At 45.9% G+C, this 22,323-nt stretch overlaps 1 protein-coding gene across 3 annotated transcripts in view; it reads right to left on the bottom strand.

Moving 5' to 3' along the window:
• Positions 1-21,340, bottom strand: part of MAP3K8 (mitogen-activated protein kinase kinase kinase 8) — a 27,644-nt gene extending 6,304 nt beyond the window's left edge. The window contains exons 1-5 of one of the 3 annotated variants that reach the window (XM_019933583.3): positions 20,640-21,340; positions 15,324-15,685; positions 6,493-6,660; positions 3,338-3,599; positions 1,731-1,837 (exon numbers count right to left, since the gene is read on the bottom strand). In XM_019933583.3, the coding sequence (XP_019789142.1) occupies positions 1,731-1,837; positions 3,338-3,599; positions 6,493-6,660; positions 15,324-15,662 (876 nt within the window). In that variant the 5' untranslated portion in view covers positions 15,663-15,685; positions 20,640-21,340. Of the gene's footprint in view, positions 1-1,730; positions 1,838-3,337; positions 3,600-6,492; positions 6,661-15,323; positions 15,686-19,704; positions 20,223-20,293; positions 20,439-20,639 lie in introns of those variants that run through there. The other 2 variants (XM_019933584.3, XM_019933585.3) reach the window with 2 other exon arrangements.
• Positions 21,341-22,323: the final 983 nt, after the last annotated feature.

The following is a 22,323-nucleotide window of genomic DNA, read 5'->3' as shown; positions in this document are numbered from 1 at the left end:
ATGGAAAGCAATTTACATTTGGTGAAAATACCTCAATCCAAATACTATCCAGGAACAGACGCTGTGCTCCTATCTCATACTCGAGCACACACTCTGTTTCTGCTAGAAAATCCCAGAAAGGAGATGTCTTTCCCTGGCTATTGCAAAATATTCAATTTGATCACCCTGCCGGGAAGAGAAAGGTATTTTCCATCTTTAATACCATAAACAGCTTGTTTCTCAAACGGCTCCAGGAAAAAGGGTAGAGTGTCACATATCTGAATGTCTGATGACTGCCAAACATGCTGAAGTATTTTCCGAAAAAAACATGTCATAAGTGTTGTCTTATTAGATTTTGTGCTTTGGGGAAGTTTTCCTAAGATCTGGTGATTAAAACATTCTTTAAAAAAATAATAAATAGATAATGTTTTCTTCTGAACATTATTCTGCTTGAAGACAGCTCTCTAGAATCCTCTCCCAAGTATTTTCCAGAATAAGTTCAGTGATAACAGCAAAATCAAAGACCTCTTCTGCTGCCCGGGGGGAGTCTTTGCTTTCAGAGGGTTAAGAAAAGCCTTACAGAATCTTGGTTTGAAAGGCAGACAATTTTTTTTAGCACTGCAATGAGTTCAGTGCAATACATTCACTAGCTAAACTAGAGGTTATCGTCCGATTAACACTAGGACTGACCTGAAAATCTTGGGGCAAACGTCCAGGCAACTGCCCCCTCTCCACTTCCTGAGGGTACTTTCTAGAGCTACAAGGGCAGGGGGCTGGGAGGCTCTGACAGTTCACCCTCTGATAGTTTATCATCTCACAGTCATGGAGATGGGTCAGGAAGGCAGATTCTACACCCACGTACCTTCCCAGATGCATCCAACCCCATACCCATCATAACCAACCGTGAACTAAACGGTTAAACGTTCGTAATTCAGGTAAATTTAAAATGGGTCCTCCCTCCTTCCTTATTGGCTTTGCCCTGTGCTCCATCCCTGGCACCTACAGCAGCCTTCACACAGCAGGTGCCGGATAGACACTCACTACACAGGTCAACTGCTCAGCCTAATAAGGTGAGCACTAAATATATTATTTGACAGCCCGGGAACGCATTTCTCTGAACCCCATGTACATTCAGGAAAGTTTTGTTTTTGTTGTTCCCGCTTCACAAATGAGTTAAATAGTATAGCAAGTTTATATCTTCAAATAAGATTCATTTGTACTCCAGTAAATGAGACTTCTTTTAAGATTTCCAGGATTCAAGAGAGGCCTGAAATGCCGTCAGTTCTCAGTAAATGTTCTTAAGGACCATGACAATTATGGCTGTGACTGAACCAAAACAGTAATATTAGTTATGCTAAAACCACATATATTAGTTATATCAAAAAGTTACAGAGCCGTTACACCTTAGACTTTAGACTCAGAAAGAACTAGATTTCGAGGCCCTGATCTATCAGTAGCTGAGTAACTTGGGGCACTTTATTTTAACCTCTTCAAGCTTATTTTCTTATTTTAAAATGGGAATAATAGTATTTGCCTATAATAGTAGTATTGTGAGGATTAAACAATATAATTTATTTCAAGGGCTAAAGAGTATATGGCACAGAGTAAATGCTCATTAAACATGGTCCAATGATAACAATGATTTAATGTAATGGTTTTCTTCCCCTTCTTTGTCCTTTCTGCAGTAATGCTAGCACATCTTATTTTTACTCTTAGTAAGATATTGCCCATTCTGGTGTGAACATAATTACCTCTGTTCCTCGCAGCTCCTTAGGAAAATAGATCTCTTCAGTCATTTGGACACTTAGACCAAAATCCACCAAAACAGCTTTTGTGGACATGAAAACAATGTTGCTAGCTATAAAGAGAGGAAATTTTTCAGTAAAAAAATTGTGTATCTATCCCTAAATAAAATGAAAACATTATTTAAAACAACGAGTTCCATATAAAGATAGATTGAAATGCTTCCCCTACTAAAGTGGGCTTATTACGTTCAAAAGAGAAGGATGAATCTGGGTGAGAGTTTAGGTAAAAATCACTTCAGATTTGTCAAGAATTCAGCCAAGGTGGATATAAATGATTGTAGCCATTAATAATCCTCAAGATACAACAGCCAAGACATGGAAACAACCGAAGTGTCCATTGATGGATGAATGGATGAAGAAGATTTGTATATATATATAAATTTTTGTGATACATAATATATACATATAAATTGTGTGGTATATAGAATGGAATATTATTCAGCCATAAAAAAGAAGGAAACTCTGCTATCTGTGACAATATGGATGAACCTTGACGGCATTATGCGAAAGGAAATGAGTCAGACAGGAAAAGACAAATACCGTATGATCTATAACATATGTGGAATCTAAAAAAGAAAAAAACAAACAAACAGAGAAACAGAGAACAGAGTGGTTGCCTCGGGTTGAGGTGGGGGGACTTCGGGAAGGTGGTCAAAGGTTACAAATAATAAGATGAAAAATAATAGTAAGATGAATATTATTTCATCTTCCAATAATAAGATGAAAAAGTTCTGGGGCTGTGACGTACAGCATGGTGACTATAGTCCATAATACCGAATGGCGTATTGGAGAGTTGCTAAGAGAATAGATTTTAAAAGTTCCCACCACACAAAAAAATTATAAATACATGAGATGGATGGATGTTAACTAACCCTATTGTGGTGATAAGTTTGCAATATATACATATATCAAATCATTCCCTTGTACACCTTAAACTCACACAATGTTACGTGTCAATTATTTCTCAGTAAAGCTGGAAAAAATATTTCTTACATTTTATATATTGAGTTTCAAATTCTAAGACATAAGCATAGTATTATCAAGCCACTTCCTAAAACAAAAAAGTGAAATACCCAATTTCTGTCAGGACAACTTTTGCCAGCCCAATTTACCCTTAGATATTAGGGGTTCACAGCAGGTCTCTCTTGTATATTTCCCCACAATCTCTTTATTCCTAGACAGCAGTCAGTGAAAGCTTCTTTAATGGACTATTGCCAAATTTGTATTCAAAATTAAAAAGCAATTTGTTTTCCCAAAACGTTGACTGTGTTTTTAAGTATGTTACCATTTTTAAAGCCTAGTAACAAGGCAGTGGTTAATGATATGTGGCTATAATCTCTTCCACAACAACTGGAAAATCATCCTTCCTTATGACTTTGAAAGCTCTCGTGACCCCACTGGACTCTAAAATGTATCTCAGGGACCCAGGGAGAAAGCGGGGGAGGGGTGTCTTCCCTGCCACCGAGGACCTTCAGATTGAAGGAGGAGCCATGTGCCTAAGGTCTATCTAGTCCTTTTTAAGCCAAAAAGGGACACGTCCAAGGAGAACTCACGTTTAATGTCATGGTGAATCACTTTCTTCGAGTGCAGAAAATCAAGTCCCTTGAGAACATGCTTTGTCACCCAAATAATCTCAAATTCTCTCATGGGTCCACAGCTCTCCAGTTTCTCCAGGACAGACCCTCCCTCGCCTGCTTCCATAAAGAGATGGACGGTTTCGCCCCATAGAACCGCGCCGTATAACTCAGCGATGTTCTCGTGCCGGAAGCAAGCCTGGATTTCCACGTCAGACGGCTTAAATTGGTCTACTGGGATCTAGAACACAAAACACAAGGAAGATTCTAAGCACCCCCAGGATAAAGAAAAGAATACACAGCCCAGGTCAGCTCACAAACCAGAAGGCAAGTAAATGCCCTCAAGGATACTCGGACGTGTTGTGAAATTCACTCCTGAGTTACGATAACGTTTACTGAGAGGTACCTTTACATTCATGTCCGCTTAAGGTAAAAAAAAAAGAAAAAACAGAATCATGAAATACTGCTTTCATTTAGAGTATAGGTACCCAACCGAAGAATTTTTCATGATGACTGAAACAAAGGAGGTAATTTCCCGTCTTTTATACATGTAATTTCTATGGCACCTAGATTTTAGGCCATATTTTCAATATTCCTTGTCACGAAATAACATAATGTCTCTGGTCTCTCAGTTTGTGTTCTAACAATGCATTTAAATAAGCACTGGCATCTACTCTACAGAAAATCGGAAGTCATTAATAAAGAAAGAAGTAGCTCTTTCAGTGCAGAGAGATATGGAATGTCTCCAAAATATACTGATAGACTGAAAACGATCAAGATGCAGGAGTGCATATATTCTATTCCCACTTGTAATGAACTCTTCAGCCACACACATGTCCATGGAAATTCTCTGGAAGGACATGTAAGAACCCGTTAACAGTAGTTACTTCAAGGAAAGGGATCTCATTCTTTAGCCTGCATCCTTTTGGACCTGTTTGGGGTTGTTAATCATCTTATATGTTTCTGTTTTTTCAGAAAAAATATGGCTTCAATATTAAATATCAGGACTGCAAGGAAAACAAACCCACAAATCTATTTCCCACGCCTTTTGCGATGAAACTGAAAAACAGAACACTTTGGTTCTAAGAGCTATAAATAATGTCTCCAGATTTTTTTTTTTAACTTGGACGTATCTCCTAAATGCAACCTTCAGGTAACTTACTATATCACCTCCTTTTCTTCCTTTTTTTTTTTTTTTTTTTGTGGTATGCGGGCCTCTCACTGTTGTGGCCTCTCCCGTTGCGGAGCACAGGCTCCGGACGCGCAGGCTCAGCGGCCATGGCTCACGGGCCCAGCCGCTCCGCGGCATGTGGGATCTTCCCAGATCTGGGCATGAACCCGTGTCCCCTGCATCAGCAGGCGGACTCTCAACCACTGCGCCACCAGGGAAGCCCTCTTCCTTTTAATAACAGCTGCTCTGGCCACCCTTTAAGGGGGAACAAACAAGGCCCACATGACAATAAGAGAGACTGAGATGATATTCAGTAATTATTTTATGTTTTGTTTTCGTTAAATCAAAAGTGAGTTTGTTTGTTTGTTTTTTGCGGTACGTGGGCCTCCTACTGCCGTGGCCTCTCCCGTTGCGGAGCACGGGCTCCGGACGCGCAGGCTCAGCAGCCATGGCTCACGCGCCCAGCCGCTCCGCGGCATGTGGGATCTTCCCGGACCGGGACGGGAACCCGCGTCCCCTGCATCGGCAGGCGGACTCTCAACCACTGCGCCACCAGGGAAGCCCAGTGAGTTTGTTTTATTGCACTTTAAAAAAACACAAAACTTTAAAGTAGAACAGACATACACAAAAGTGCAAAACTGGTTAAGTATCAAACTCAATAAATTTTCAACTGAACACACCCATGTAACCACTATGTAGATCAGGAAACAGAAGCCCACCAGCGCCCTGAAGCCCCCTGCTGCCCCCTGCCTGTCCCTGCTCCTCATGGGCAGCCACTCATGGGACTTCCAACAGCATGGGTTTGTTTAGCTTTTTTCGGCCCTTATGTAAGACGAATCTCATACAGTAGATCCTATTTTGTGTCCAGCTGCCCTGGCGTAACCTAATGTAGATCTATCATCGTCAATAGGAAGTTGTAAATCATTTCTTCTCTTCACTGGACAGCATCCCAGTATGTAAATACACCATATTTCAGCACTTGGAAACTTCCCAGTTTGGGGCTATTACAAATACTGCTGCTATGAGCACTCTAGCACGTGGCTCTGGTGACCACGTGTGCATGCCTACTGGGCGAGCACCTGCAGGAGTGGAACTGCTGGGTCACAGGGCGTGTGCGCGTTCACTTTGCTAGGTCGTGCCAAACGGTTTTCCAAAGTGGGGCACCTCAGCAGTGATTGCTCAATAAGAAGAGATGCGGGGCTTCCCTGGGGGTGCAGTTGTTGGGAATCTGCCTGCCGATGCAGGGGACATGGGTTCGAGCCCTGGTCTGGGAGGATCCCACATGCCGCGGAGCAACTAAGCCCGTGAGCCACAACTACTGAGCCTGCGCGTCCGGAGTCTGTGCTCCGCAACAAGAGAGGCTGCGATAGTGAGAGGCCCGCCCACCGCGATGAAGAGTGGCCCCTGCTTGCCACAACCAGAGAAAGCCCTCGCACAGAAACGAAGACCCAACGCAGCAAAAATAAATTAATTAATTAATAAACTCCTACCCCCAGCATCTTAAAAAAAAAAAAAAAAGAGATGGGTTTTTTCTCTGAAATTCAGCCCTTTAATCTACAGTCCTGAGGAGACTTACAGCTTTCCCAGGGTCTGCTTCCCTGCCTGGTCCCCTCCCCAGTGGGTGGCATTGAAGCAGCAGCAAACAGATGTGCTCTTGCAGGGTAGCTCCCCTTCAGCCACCCCAAGAGGGATGAAGTTATCCAAGCTGGCGCTAAAGAAGCTGGTACTTTCTTTGTTATCAGAGCAAACTGATTAAAATCAACTATGGCCTTAAGCAGACCTGGGGGCTGAATGGCCCCAGGTAGCAAGCAAACCTATAAAACAGAGATGCTTTTCTTGGACTCAGCACCCTTAGATAAGAGGCCGTCAAGGGGTAGCCAGCTTTGAGTAAAGTGAATAAACGAGCACGCAAAAGCCCCCATGCCGAGCACGCAGGGCACCCTGTTGCTTATGAAGTACGTACCAGTTTACACGCCATTCTTTTCTTAGTTTTTATGTCTTGTGCTAAGTACACTTTTCCAAAGGCCCCCCGAGGAATAAAATTAGAGCCAATATTCCTGTAAGTCAGCTTCCAAGGGATGAGAAGAACATCAGAGTCTATCTGATAGCGTCCGTTCTGGGGAGTGATTACCTACAACAAAACAAAAGTGCAGGAGGGTAAGAATTTCAGCAAAGTCCTTTTCTGAGACCCGCCCTTTAGAAACTGGTTACGTTAGACCGCATTCCTACACGCAGGGTTCAAAATTAATGTCACCGTATATAACCGTAACAGTGTACAGAAGCCTCTTAGAGCTCCCATCCAGAGCTTCAGCACAACAGAGAAAGCATGTAACAGAAACACACCCCTGGTCAGACCTGATCATATTTCTATCTACGTGTGAGTAATTCACTGCCAAAGAGAACTTTAAAAATGATTTACCGAATGCACCACGACTGCTGTGACCAAAAGGCTGAAAAGAAACATTGCAGACATGTAAACTGTGCCCGCTAGCTGACTCGTTTCCAGTTAAAATGTGCTAACCTGTTAGTCTGCATACCTATTACTCAGAGGTGACGCACTCATAGAGAGAGTAGGGAAATGAACTGAGGATCACAGAGGATTCTGGAAAACAGTGTGTTACGCCAGAGCTATGAGTTGACAGCGCCACGCAAGCCAAGTAAGGGCAGAACCATTTCTCATCCATTCACTCATTTAATATTTACTGAGTGCATGGTATGTGCCAGGCACTGTGTTTGGTTCTGAGCAGGCAGCGATGAACAAGAGACAGATGACCCCTGACCTCTGAGGGTTCATGAGTCAGTAAACACTTTGAACAAGAGGTCTGAACACCAGCCGACTCAAAAGCTGAGAGCGACAACCTAAGTGTCCGTCAACAGAGGAATGGACAAAGAAGATGTGGCACATATACACAGTGGAATACGGCTCAGCCATAAAAAGGAATGAAATAACGCCATCTGCAGCAACGTGGATGGACCTGGAGATGATCATACTAAGTGAAGTGAGTCAGCCAGAGAAAGGCAAATACATATGATATCACTTATATGTGGAATCTAAAATATGACACAAATGAACTTATATACAAAACAGAAATAAACCCACAGGCATAGAAAACAAACTTATGGTTACGAAAGGGGACGGGGGGAGGATAAATTAGGAGTTTGGGATTAACATATACATACAGCTATGTATAAAATAGATAACCAACAAGGACCTACTGTATAGCACAGGGGACTATACTCAATATTTTGCAATAACCTATAAGGGAAAAGAATCTGAAAAAAATATATATATATATATATATATACACAGTATAGTATAACTGAAACACGTTGCTGTACACCTGAAAATAACACGACATTGTAAATCAACTATACTTCAATTTTTAAATAAATGAATAAAAATAACAATTAACAAAAATTAGGAGAGCGATATCCTGATAGCAGTGTGGGTTATAAGGTATGTACCCTTGTCAAAACCCATCAAACTGGATATGAAAGCCCTGTGTATTTTACTGCATATAAAGTCTATGTCAATTTTTCAAAAGTGAAAAATTGAGAGGAGAAATAATTACAAATCAAATGAAAACAAATTAATAAGATAGTCCGTGGGAGACATGACCTGGAGCACATTCCTAAAAAAAATGTGTTGGGTATGCTTTCAAGGGTGAGAGTCTCAAAAATACAGGTTTTACCTACGTTTCATTAGGAATATTACGACTTCAGATTATGAATTCGGGGATTATGAAACTATCAAAGTGACATGAAGTTATTTCAGGAATGGGAGAGGGTGAAGGGGAGTGCAGATCACGTGGGTAAAGGGTAGACTCCGAGTCATCTCCAGATGCAGGGGGCCTTACACGGGCCCTGCTCTGGGAATAATCCTGGTGACCGTAAGCGTTATTCACTCAGGACCTACTATTGCTAATCTTAGCTACACCCCGTGAACAGGCGTGCTCACTATTAGGGAATGAAGCAAAGAACGCTAATACTTCGAAATGTGAAGTCACTACACTAAAAACTTCAGTATTCACTGAGTGCAGCCTCTGCGCAGGTCCCGAGAGGGAAAATGACCAAGTGCAGACCGCGGCGTTGCCAAGTTTGAAATATGACGTCCTTTCAAGAATTGTCACCTCAAGTTCCTGGAGGCCACTTCTACAGCACGCTGGGAACCACATGCAGACAGAACCATGCTCACGGCACTCAGCTGCACTCGCTTTATTGCCTCTTCCTTGTTATTAAATATTTACAGACCCAATTTCATTCGATTCTCCAGGAATCCACTTCAGGGCTTAACTCACCTTTGGAAAAAAAAAGTTTTACTTAAAAATTTTTTTTTAATTGAAGTATAGCTGATTTACAATGTTGTGCTAGTTTCAGGTGTACGGCAGTGATTCAGTTATACATATACATCTCTATTCTTTTTCAGATTCTTTTCCATTATAGGTTATTACAAGATATTGAATACAGTTCCCTGTGCTATACAGTAGGTCCTTGGTGGTTATCTATTTTATATATAGCTGTATGTATATGTTAATCCCAAACTCCTAATTTATCCTCCCCCCGTCCCCTTTCGTAACCGTAAGTTTGTTTTCTATGTCTGTGGGTTGATTTCTGTTTTGTATATAAGTTTGTTCTAGATCCGTGGGATCTGGCTCTGTCCTGCTCTGCTGGTCCCACAGCAAAGGGACAGCCAGGTTCAAGTTCGGGGCTGTAACCAGTAGGTCCTGGCTGCTTATCTATTTATATATAGTAGTGTGTAACTGTTAATCTCAAACTCCTCATTTATCCCTCCCCCCTCCCGTTCCCCTTTGGAAACCATAAGTTTGTTTTCTATGTCTATGAGTCTATTTCCATTTTGTAAATAAGTTCATTTGTATCATGTTTTTAGATTCCACGTATAAGTGATGTCATATAATATTTGTCTTTGTCTGACTTACTTCACTTGAAAGTTTTACTCTTGTCCAACCCAAATCTGCTCTAACCCCCTCTGATGCGGTGCGCTCTTAGCCGACAGGATGGAGAGTAGTAACGCCAGCCAGCTACCGAGCGTTAATTCTGGGCCAGGCACTGTGCTGAGTACTTCATACATTAACTCAGCAATTTCTCATAACAGGCCTGTGACGTAAGGGCTCTTTTTATCTCCACTCACAGATGAGGAAACTGGCTTCAGGAGGTTAAGGAACTCACTAGGCGGCAAGAGTCAGGATTCAAACTCGGGTCTGTCTGACCCCAAAGCCGCAGCTCCTATTCCTTAGGTAAGAGCCTTTGATCTTGCAGAGGCTGTAATTCAAGCTGAGCTGTGATCAGAACACAGTTGTTAAATGTCTACATTTACACATCACTGAGCACGGCTTGGCCTTCTTCTCTTTAGATCAAATACTACAGTTCCTTCACTGCAGTTTATCATCCCCAGCGTTCTGGGGACCCTCCTCCAAACACCCTGCAAGTTCTCCCGGGCCACCTCAGACGACAGTCCCTGAACGTGTGGTGTGACATGCACGTGATGGCCAGTTTGTGGTTCTGCAAAGTCCCTGGATCATAACAGGCAGAGCAGTTCTCAGAGCTTCCTGAGATGCTCTTCCCAGGATACAAGCCTCTATTTTGGCTCAAATAAAATTTTCCATTTTTTTCTTAGATGCACTGGTTTATTTTCTGGTGATGCTCTGGAAGGGGTATGTTAATTTCTTCCTTCGTGAAGCCATTCACAGGTGGGCCTGGTCAGGATGCTTCCTGGGAGCTAAGCAAAGGTATTTGACATTAACACTCGTTACAAGGGTGGCTTTGCATCCTTTCAACACGCACTGTGTGTACACAGGTCACGTGCTTCATTGTATGGAATGAAGGTGGCCATTTGCCCATTTTACAGATGAGTAAACAGAGGCATAGAGGTTGTAATGACTGGGCCAATGTCACCCAGCTAGTCCATTTCAGAGCTGAGACACATGCTGGGCACTTTAATTCAAGGGCCTGCCGTCTTCACAGCTCCTCATGGTATATGTATATACACGTTTTTATGGCCAAGAAGTAGGGCTTAGGAGTCAGGGGAGTCAGAGATGGCTTTTAGTCCCCTCTAAGGAAGGACTTCCCTACAATCAGCATTGGCCCGATATGACATTAAATGCCCTAGAATATGATGCATGCTTCGTCACAGGTTTCCCGGCACAGACCAAAATGGCCCAGCAATTATTGGAGCTGATAAAGGGGGTGATTCAAGCTTCAGACAGAGAGCTTGACTCGAGTATCTTTAAGGGTTTTTTTAACCCTGAGAAACCAGGAATCCGTGACTCGGCCTGTGGAGCAGGACAGCATCTCACACCCACATCTATGAGCAAGCTCTTTGGGGCTCGTGAGTTTCCCAAACAATCACCCAAGAGTTGAGTGTTTAGAACCCATTTTAGGTTATTCATCCCCAGGTGAGGGTGACAGTTGGTCTAGATTGTAAGTAACTTGTAGCACCCTCACGCAAAGCAACCCCTGGCTTAGTCTCCTAAAGTTTCTTCCCCAGGTCCTGCTGGATGTTGGTGGAATCTCTTAAATATTATTTTCTGAAAATAGCACCCACTTGCACACACATGCAGACCACCATTTTACACGCCTATGCTTCAGGATATGATTGTAACTCCTGGGTCCCCCACCCTAATTAACTCCACAGGCGCTGTGCTGGTCGGTTGCCTGTAATACACCGGGCGTCTGTGACTCCATTCTCTCCATCTGAAACATTCCCTGCTCTCCAGCCCCTTTATCTGGCTGATTCCAGCTCAGTAATTTAGGTATCAATTCCTCTCGGCGAAATTCCCTGGCGGTCCAGTGGTTAGGACGCAGCACTTTCGCTGCCGAGGGCCTGGGTTCAATCCCTGGTTGGGGAACTAAGATCCCACAAGCTGTGTAGTGCGGCCAAAAAAAGAATTTTTTTAATTCCTCTTGGAAGCCTATCTGACATTCCTCCTTTCCACCTGCTCACCCTCGTGGTTATGTGAGGTATCCCGCCTGAGTGTTCCCATAGCGATCAGGGCTAGCTGTATTGAGAAGTCCTACAGTGCATTACAATTACCTGTCTACTTGCCCTCTCCAGAAGGCAGAAAGCTACCAGGGGACACAAACTGTATCTCCAGCACCTGGAGAAGTACCTCATCCCTTGCAGAAGTTTGAGCTCTGTCTAGCAAATGAATGGATGAATACTGGAAGGAAAGCATTTGGTCCGTATGTGGATACACTTGAAGGTCGACTTTACCTTGGAACCAAGCTGTTGGGTAGATAATTAGCTGCCACCTTGTAAAGCAGAGAAACAGACAGCAGCAAGGCCAGGAGAGAAAAGTTTTGATGGTCTTAGGGGGAGGGCCATGGGAAGAGGAAGGTCTTGAAGGTGGGATGGTTCCCAGGAGAACACACGCGAGGTTGAAGGAAGCCAGGAGCCAACGTGGCCTCCTTCACCATCTTGTCTCAGACTGGCTATGATCTGGGATGGCAAGTCACCGTTCTTGTGCCATTATTTATAAAACACGGAGCTGTGCCAGGCTACTAGCTGTCACTACTAGGGGTGCATCTAATCCTTAAGGACAGTGACAGGAAAGCCAATCACAGCCCCCTGAGCCATCAATCCCAGGGTGATTTGCCAAATAAGGCATGGTCTACTTTCCTGTGGATTTTAAGGTTAGGTCTTCTTGCTGTATTTTATATTCTTGATCACTTTTTAAAACAAAAAGACTTTTTTTTTTTTTTTTTTTTTTTGCGGTACGCGGGCCCCTCACTGTCGTGGCCTCTCCCGTTGCGGAGCACAGGCTCCGGACGCGCAGGCTCAGCGGCCATGGCTCACGGGCCCAGCCGCTCCGCGGCATGTGGGATCTTCCCGGACCGGGTCACGAACCCGTGTCCCCTGCGTCGGCAGGTGGACTCTCAACCACTGCGCCACCTGGGAAGCCCAACAAAAAGCTTTTTGAAAGTTGTAAAGTTCCCTGCTTTTTTGATGTGTCCTATTTGCAAATTTTCTCCCAAATATGCCTTGATTCATTTCTGGAGCACAGGCTCCATGACAGGACTAACAACAGTCTACTCTTACGCTTTGCTGATAATATTTTCACCTCCTTTTAATGCCTTCATTTCTCTCTTTTGCCGCATGAGCTTCTTTTTGCCCCTCACTCCAAAACCTTCAGGAAGCTACTCCTTTGTACTCTTTATATTTTTCCTGAATTCCCTCTGTACGTTCCCAATTCTATGGCCCATCTCATCAGTCTGATAGTCCAGGGGAAATAAGCCCAAGCCTCTACATATTCACAAGCAAAGATAACGTGTTTATTCTGCATCTTTTCCTTTAAGACACCCATTTTAACAAATAAATATGTAAAAAGAAAAGAGAGAGAAATACATAAACAATTATGTTTCTGATTATAGATATATATATTATTTTGAACCAGAATTCTCCAGCTATATTTTAGCTAAGACAAACAGGTATTAACCCTTATTCAAATTATGACTTCCCATTTATAAACAGAAGTACTCTTCTCAAGGCAAAGTTAACTATCAAGCACAGTTTGGTATATCCAGACCAAAGCAAGTCATACAATGATGCCAAAGGTAATCTTTTTTTTGGGGGGGGGGAGGTAATTTTGCAATTCTGCTGCAAATTGAGCTATAGCTGAACACAACTGGCTTCTAACAAAATAATTCACTACACGGCTGACCTAAATCACTGTGTTGTTTTGAACTGAACGAATGTGGTATGCAAAAAATAATAATAGTAATTAAGTACTCGGTCCAGAATCTTTACTTGTTCAGCACCACCCCCCATACATTAGCCTTCTTGCCATTTAGATACACCAGAGGCAAGGAGGCACTCTCATCAATAAGCGAGTTTTGCAAGTTCCCAGCCACTCCTCTGTGAATTGTCCTTTTTAAAAAATAACATCACCTCTAGCCAGCAACTACATTCACCTTTGAGAGACTAAGACACTGACCACACCCGAACACATCACCTGATCCCCTCCTGTGGCAACTAAGTGTTGTCACAATATGTTGGATCTTTTGGATACTTGGGGTGACTAAACAAGTATAGCCCTTGTTCATACTTTGTCAATTAAAGAGAGTGAATCTGTGGATAACTATTTACTGCCACAAACTACATTTCTGCAAGAACTGAATGTAGCCAGTATTAATATCGTGACGTTTCAAGATGTGACAAGAGAGGAGCACAAAAATTCAGCCTTCAAAAAAATTCAACAGACATTCTTTGACATAAATTGTAGCAATATTTTTTGGCTCTGTCTCCTAAAGCAAAGGAAATAAAAGCAAAAATAAACAAATGGGACTTAATTAAACTTAAAAGCTTTTGCACAGCAAAGGAAACCATTGACAAAACAAAAAGACAACCTACTGGACAGGAGAAAATATTTGCAAATGATACAACCAATAAGGAAGGGATGAATATCGAAAATATGTAAACAGCTCCTATAACTCAACATCAAAAAAACAACAACCCAATTAAAAAATGGGCAGAAGACCTGAAGAGACATTTTTCCAGAGAGGACATGCAGATGGCCAACAGACCCATGAAAAGATGCTCAACATCTCTAATCATCAGGGAAATGCAAATCAAGACCACAATGAGACATCACTTCACACCTGGCAGAACGGCCATCATCAAAAAACACAAATAACAAATGTGGAGAGGATATGGAGAAAAGGGAACCCTCCTGCACTGTTGCTGGGAGTGTAAACCGGTGCAACCACTGTGGAGAACAGCATGGAGGCACCTCAGAAAACCAAAAAGAACCACCATATGATCCAGCAATTCCACCCCTGGGCATATATCCGAAAAAATGGAAATACAAATTTGAAAAGATACATGTACCCCAATGTTCATAGCAGCGTTATTTACAATTGCCAAGGAATGGAAGCAATCTAGCTGTCCCTCAACAGATGAATGGATAAAGAAGATGTGTTTTTTATATATATATATATATATATATATATATACACACACACACACACACACACACACATATACATACAATGGAATACTACTCAGCCATAAAAAAGAATGAAAGTTTGCCATTTGCAGTAACATGGATGGACTTGGAGGGTATTATGCTAAGTGAAATAAGTCAGACAGAGAAAGACCAACACTGTATGCTATCCCTTATATGTAGAATCTGAAAAATAAAACAAACTAGTGAATATAACAAAAAAGAAACAGACCATAGATATAGAGAACAAACTAGTGGTTACCAGTGGGGAGAGGGAAGAGGAAAGGAGTAGAGGATTAAAAGACACAAACTATTATGTATAAAATAACCTGCAAGGATATACCGTGTAACACATGGAATACAGCCAATATTTCATAATAATATAAATGGAGTATAACCTCCAAAAATTGTGAATCACTATATTGTACACCTATAACTTATAAAAAATTATACATCAACAGTACTACATAAAAAATACATGTTCATTAAAGACAAAGCCTTTATTCCCCTCTCAGATGAAGGAATCTCAGGAAGCCTTTCTCTTCGGCCTAAGTGACGCATGAGCTCTTCAGTGAACTGTTAAATTAAAATTCATTCTTCTTAATTACCTATTTGTAGAACTACTCCTAAAATATGGAAAAGATTCTTTAAATGGAACTTTTAACGAAGACCGTGTTTTGCGCCTTTCACACGGAGGTGATTCTTACAGATATTCCATTTTTAAACACCATACCTGGCAGCCAGCCTGAACCAGGTTCACATCCTACTCAGCAGTAAGTGCAGCAGCAGTAGTAAGCTGAACACACGGCACTCAACTGATCAGGAAAAAACATACCATATTTAATAAAATTCCAGATTCTTGCGGTCGGTGTCCGTACAAACGCTTGGCGGTGTTGGATATGTGGTTTGCAAAAGCAAGCAAGTCCTCCACGGTTCCGTATCGGACCGATGACAGCCAAGGCCCCTCCTGGCCGCTGAGCAGCACGGAGTCGGCACGCCCCTCCTCCTCGTGATTGCTGTCCTGACACACGGTCATCAGACTGGGTTCGTAGGCCACAGGCTCTTCACTCGCGTAAAGATTTTCCATAATGTCTATTACATCAGACACGTTCAAATGCTTCATTAATAAATCGATTTCTTCTTTGCTGTCACTTCCAGTGCTCATGAACTCCATCACTGTCAGGCTCTCCAGAGAGTCTGCAAAAGAAACCTCAACTACTTAGTTCACTGTATTTGTATTTGCATTTGAGATCAATGGGAAACTGACATGAAAGGATTGGGAACAGGCTTCTATACGACTTTGTTTATAAAATAAGGGCGGGTTTCCCGGGTGGCGCAGTGGTTGAGAGTCCGCCTGCCGATGCAGGAGACACGGGTTCGTGCCCCGGTCCGGGAAGATCCCACATGCCGCGGAGCGGCTGGGCCCGTGAGCCATGGCTGCTGAGCCTGCGCGCCCGGAGCCTCGCAACGGGAGGGGTCTCAGCAGTGAGAGGCCCGCGTACCACAAAAACAAACAAACAAATAAAATAAGGGCTCTGGCCACAGTGTGTGTGAGGTCAAATGCACAGACAGTGAAGAAAGGGACCTTAGATAACCTTTAGTCCGGCGCTCACTTGACCGTTTCCAACCCTGCCGCAGGGGACAATCTTCCCTGCATGATCTCTGTGGCTTTTAGGCCGTGGGTGGCTTTTTTTTTAAAAAAAGAAACTCCTTGGGACTTCCCTGGCAGTCCAGTGGTTAGGACTCAGCACTTTCACTGTGGTGGCCCGGGTTCAATCCCTGGTTGGGGAACTAGGATCCCGCAAGCCACACAGCACAGCCAAAAAATAAATAAATAAATAAAATGAAAATGGAAATTTACTTAAAAACAAAAAACTCCTTTACCAAATTCAGGAGCTAACTTTGCAAATAAAATTCAGGCCCTGAAGCCAGAAGCATGTCACACGGATTTTAATCTGAGCAAATGTGATGATGGTAAGTCAAGTTTCAGGAAAAATTCTGACACAAATAACAGCTCATTTAGAAAGGAGACGGCAAATCTCAAACTTCTTTCTGCTGAGGACGGGTATGAGAAAGGAGAAGATTCCTTTAACCTGTAATCAGCTGTCCCCTCCTGTGACCAGGATTCTTTAACAGTACAAAGCATGCATCTCAAAGACTCAAGAAAGTTAACTTAATATCTAGATCAATGACTCTCTAGAAGTTGTGGTTTTATAAAGAAGCCAGGGAAGCCAAACCTATCATAAGCAAGACATGGGCAAGACTGACTAACTCTGATTAGCCAAAACCGTATTTCAGCTCTTCTATACAAATCAGGAGCCTTGGGGATCTGTAAATGAGAAGAAGAAGGTAAGTCAAGAGTAAACAGTGATGCTGTTACTCAGGTTCTGGGAACAACACCATTCCAGAGGATTAAAGGTAAAAGGACTTAAGAGACCTAAGAAAATGAAAAGGTATGTATGTCTACCTAAACTACTGTGCTCCTGGAAGCAGCCTCTCTCTGCCAAGTCTTTCAGGTTCTTGAAAGCACAAGCCTTCAATGCGTTCAACACACAGGGCTAAACAAAAGCCACAGGCTCCCATCAACCTGGATGGAGCACAAGCACCAAACTCCAGGAAATATTCCACCTTGGGGCCACCTGCCCGCAAGACCCAGACATAGGCCTCTTGGTGAATTTCACTTGAGAAAAGAACCATGCAATTTAGTGTCGTTATTAAGTTACTGGACGATCCATTTCTTTCTTTCTTTTTTTTTTTAATGCTCTTTTTTAAAAATATTTATTTTATTTGGTTGGGCCAGATCTTAGTTGTGGCCAGCGGGCTCCTTAGTTGTGGCTCACAGTCTCCTTAGTTGTGGCATGTGAAGTCTTAGTTGCGGCATGCACTGTGGGATCTAGTTCCCTGACTAGGGGTCGGACCCTGGCCCCCAGCATTGGGAGCGTGGAGTCTTAACCCCTGTGCCACTACAAATTGTGTATGGGGAAAGAAGTCTAGGATTACGCAGTTATGACACGGCATCTAGACTCAGGCTGCGGGGGGCCAATCTCAGCCCCTCCTTTAGTGTTTGCATGATCTTGGTCAAGTTTTGTACTTTAACCTCACTTCATGTCGACGTCCCCCACCTGCAAAATGCAAGTAATAACAGCATGTCCCTTGTAGGTGGTTGTGAGGGTCAAAGGAGTTCCAGAGCATAAGGTGCTGGGCACAGACTCTGGTGCACAGTACATAAACTATGTCTTTTGAAGCTGCTACGATGCGCATGAAATCGAAGGACTGGGTCGGATCCCTGGCTTTGCAGGTACTGCATTAGGCCGCCTTTCTTAACTGCAAATGGGCTGCGGCTACCTATTCCCCTCCAACCCCCATCCTCCCCCTTCTTCACAGTAAGGTTTTAAAGACTGTTTCTAAAATAAGAGACAAAGAAAGAAAAAAAATAAAGGCAGAAACCAATGAAATGTTTTGATGGCTGTTATCATTACAGTTACATCTGGAGAGCAAAGGAAAGCCCCCTCTCTGAGACCTGGCTGGTCTTTGAGGAAGACTGATTCAGGCTCTTGGAGTCTCTTGACTTATGAAAGGAATTTTTTAGGTTAACGGAGGAACATTGGACTAGGTTTCACGGGGCCATTTAGTTGCAGTTTCTACTTGTAGAATTTACAGGGAAAAAAATGGAATTGAAACAACAACAGCTCAATTTAGGACCCCACTGGCTGAAAAGTTCCAAACCTGCTGGATTTACTTAGCGAATGGCTGGCCAGAGAGAAAGTAAAGTTCCCAGTAGTAACAGGGTTATAGAAAGAGAGGAAAAGGTCCATACAGTTTACAAGTCGGTTAGCTGATCCAGAGAGGAAAGGCAGGTTTTGGTTTTTAAATCCTGCAGAAAGTCTGGAACATTTGTATGTAAAACCTGAGAGGCGGAAACACACACGCCCGTAATCTGCTGGGGGAGGGCAGGGAGGTGGAGGCGTGTGTCTTCGGTGCCACTAATCCCCTAGCAACGCCAACCTCCACTCCTGCAAACCCGCGTGCAAACCCGTGTGCGCCCCAGAAAACCCTGACAACCGCCCGCTCAAGGTGCCGGCAGAAGCCTCAGCGTTTTCAGGCCTTAATTAAGCAGACAAGATGCTAATGATTTCTGCGTTATTCACCACCAGCAGACGTCTAGAAAAGTGAATGATGAAGGGATCTGTATTTCACTTCAGCAGCAAGCACCCTTCCCCACACAGTGTTCAATAAAAATCTGCATTAAATCCCCACTTGTTAACGCAGGAGGGGACTATACCAATTTTAGAAATGGACAAATGGGCAGATACAGTCAAAATGATCTGCTTCAAATAATTTCTGAAATTGGCAGTAAAGCCAAGAGGCGATACTCTCCTAAACAGAATGGCATACTCTTAGCTACTTCCATCTCCATAGACAAAAGGTGAGCGTTTCCTGGCAAGTGCGCATGAAAATGGCCAAGATTACTGGTGTAGGCTCCTACCTTACAAAGGATGATTATACCTCATGTTACTTCACATTTAAAAGATTTTTCTGCCAAAATAGTACATTGCCCCTCAGGGCACACCTCCAATAAGACTTCTAATAACATATTTTTCTCAAAAAGCCCGAGAATTGGGACTTCCCTGGTGGTGCAGTGGTTAAGAATCCGCCTGCCAATGCAGGGCACACGGGTTCAATCCCTGGTCTGGGAAGATCCCACATGAGGCGAAGCAACTAAGCCCGCACACCACAACCACTGAGCCTGCGCTCTAGAGCCCATGCACCACAACTACTGAGCCTGAGCTCTAGAGCCCGCGCGCCACAACCACTGAGCCTGCGCTCTAGAGCCTGCGCGCCACAACCACTGAGCCTGCGCTCTAGAGCCCGTGTGCCACAACTACTGAGCCTGCGCTCTTGAGCCCGCAAGCCACAACTATTGAAGCCCCTGCACCTAGAGCGCGAGTGCTCCGCCACAAGAGAAGCCACAGCAAGGAGAAGCCCGCGCACCTCAGCACCCCCTGCTCGCTGCAACCAGAGAAAGCCCGCGCAGCAACGAAGACCCAACACAGCCAAACATAAATAATAAATAAATAAACAAATTTATTTTTTAAAAGAAACCGAGAATGAAGACATTCTAGCTGTATTAGAAGCACAGCCACTTCAAAACCTCTAGATGCCTCAACCATCCGATTCTCCTTATAGGACGTCTGCCAGAAATACCGCACACCAACCTCACGCCATCAGATCCGGGGGCGTCTGCCGATCCAAATTACCTTCTACTTGGCAAGTACCTAAAACTCAGGCCACAGGTACGCAAAGCAACTGTATTACTGCTTCCTTCCCTGTTTTTGTCGGGAGCAGTCCTTTATTCTGGGCCAAAATACGTCTTTCCAAAAGTGAAACAGACGTTGCAATGTTTTCTTAAAGATAGCTCGCGGCCTTCCCCGTTAACTTTTGGGACGATCTGGACGCTGCGCTTCCTTTTTCAACGTGGTTCCCCTCCTAGAACTAGAACTTCGGAATCCTGATACTGCATTTCCACGGGGAAACATCTGTGAAATAACATTTTTCCCCTTAACATTCTTTCTTAGGCCAAAAGCCCAGCATTCGTGTTCTGCTATAACCACCCTACTGGTCGCAGAATGGGATCCGGGATGCAAGCGTGAAGTTGCTCGGAGGCTCTCGACCCTGCTAAACCCCCTCCCCTCCATTCCTCCCGGTCCTTAAGACGAAGGGAGCGTTAAAGGACTTGCACATGAGAAGAGCACCCATCGCCAGGGCCAGCGGCAGCCGGGCCCCGCGCCTCCGGGGCACACTCACCGGGTCTGAGCAGGGAGGGCGCAGCCTTGCGGGTGGCGCCCGCGGCGGGAAGCCGGGACCTGCCCTGCTCGCGCGCTAGGGATCCGGGAAGGAGGAGGAAAGGGGAGGAGTCGCGGCCGGTGCCCCGTGGGACCCTTGCGCAAGGTGCTTTCCAGCTGCGCCGGCTGCAGCCGCGACCCGCGCGCAGCCCCGAAGCGCCGCAGCCGGAGACGGGCACGCCCCCCCCCCCCCCCAGGGCCCCAGAGCCCTCCCGGATGCCGGGACGCCCCGGACCTCAGGGAGCGAACCGCCGGGAAACCCAACAGGGCTGCGATCGAACGATAGCCCCGAGCCCCGGAACTCTTACCTGCGGCCTCCGCGCGGCCCCGCCGCCGTCCCCCGACGGCTCGCGGCGCAGCTGGTGGGCGGCCCCCAGGAATCGGGCGCGCCGGGGTCCCCAGGTCCGGCGTCGGCAGGAGCGGGAACCAGGGCTACCGGCCCCGGAGCGTTGGCGCGCTGTCCGGGCCCGAGCGGTCGAGTGAGCCCCGCGCCTCCCGCGCGCCCGGGCTGCCCTCGTCGGCCCCTGACTCACAGCTTCTGGGCCGGCCGAGGGGCGGCGCAGCGGACTCCAGCCGCCGCCTCCCCGCCTCTTCCATTTCCCCTTTCTCTCCGTAAACAGAAAGAGCCCGCGGGCTTGCAAGGCTGCCCGAGCCCCCGCGAGGGGAAATTCCGGCCTCCCCCCGCTTGCCCTCGGGGCGCTGGGCGGAGCTGGAGGTGGGACGGGGGTGGGGCGCGCCGGGAGCGGGGTAGGTCTCGCCACGCCTCCCGGGGGCCACCGCCGGCTGCGCGGCCCCGGCCCTCAGCGTGGAAAAACACCCCCGAGTTCCCTCCGACCTGGGGACCCGGCAGCCGGGGGTAGAGGGCGCCCCGACGCGGAGCTGGAAAGGGCGACCCTGCCTCCGCCCCCGGGCGCCGAGGGAAGCTCGTATTTCCTAAGGTGCCGGCGCCCTCGGCGCTGCTGTGGGGTCCCCGGCCCTTTCCCGCGCACCCCATGCCGGAGGGTGTGTCTGTGTGCTCGGGGGGGGGGGGAGTGGCGAACAGGGGCGCCGCGTGCTGCCCCCGCCGCGCTACAGGAGGCGCAGGGAGCTTCCCGGAACCGCGGCCCGCCCCGCTCAGGTTTCGGTCCAGGTCACACACGCAGGGCGGTGATGCGTGGCCCCCAGCACGGACCCAGTTTAAGGGCTTGGGAGAGGCTGCCGTGGGAGGTGACGGGGCGCTGGACGAGGGCCGGGGTCCCCGCCAGGAAAACCTGGTTTCGCTCTTTGCAGCCTTTATCGGAACTGGTTAGGTGGCACCGCCCGGTTACAAAGTGTATCTGCCCCGTCTCTTCCTATAACCCCCAGCTTCGAGTCTGGGATTCTCTGTCCCGCTGGGGAAGAAGGTCCAAATGCGTCTAGAGCGATCTTCCTTCTCGAGTGGACAGCGTTTTCCCGCGGCGAAGCCGGAAGGAAGTTCTAGGGAAACAGCGCCTCTCTCCGCGAAATCCTCTCTGCTGGACATTGCCGATACCCACCGAGAGGCGGCACACGCTCCCCCCTGCCCCGCGCCCCTGCCAGTACTTCTTGAGTATCGGGACATTTTGAAAGACAGCCCCGAGAGGGAGAGACGCCGTAACGCACCGACCCTCTCCATCTCGGCGACCCGGACGTTGGACGTGCCAGGTGGAGCCCAGATTCCAACGTCCTCGCTGAGTCCGCGTCCGGCCCTTTCCTGTTCCCAAGCTCGTCTCGGGCCCACGCACCCTCACTCGCACACAAGGGCAAGACTGCAGCGGAGCCGCTCGAAGACTCTCCGCGTTTCTCCTACGGAAAGTGAATTGTTATTCCCACCCAAGGAAGTCATCTGAGAATTGCCGGCGGACAGAGGCTAGCTGAGATGAGAAGCAAGGCCCTCGCTGTGGGACCTTAACGCCCATCACTTCTTTGTGCTTCTGGGCCCGCGGCGTTGGTGATAACAAGGGGATTGACAGACGCCCGAGACTTTAGTAAAAG

Source organism: Tursiops truncatus, chromosome 2, assembly GCF_011762595.2.
Source record: "Tursiops truncatus isolate mTurTru1 chromosome 2, mTurTru1.mat.Y, whole genome shotgun sequence".
In the NCBI taxonomy this organism is placed as follows: domain Eukaryota; kingdom Metazoa; phylum Chordata; class Mammalia; order Artiodactyla; family Delphinidae; genus Tursiops; species Tursiops truncatus.
Note: the sequence above shows the minus strand (reverse complement) of the source record. Positions and strands in the feature narration are given on the sequence as shown.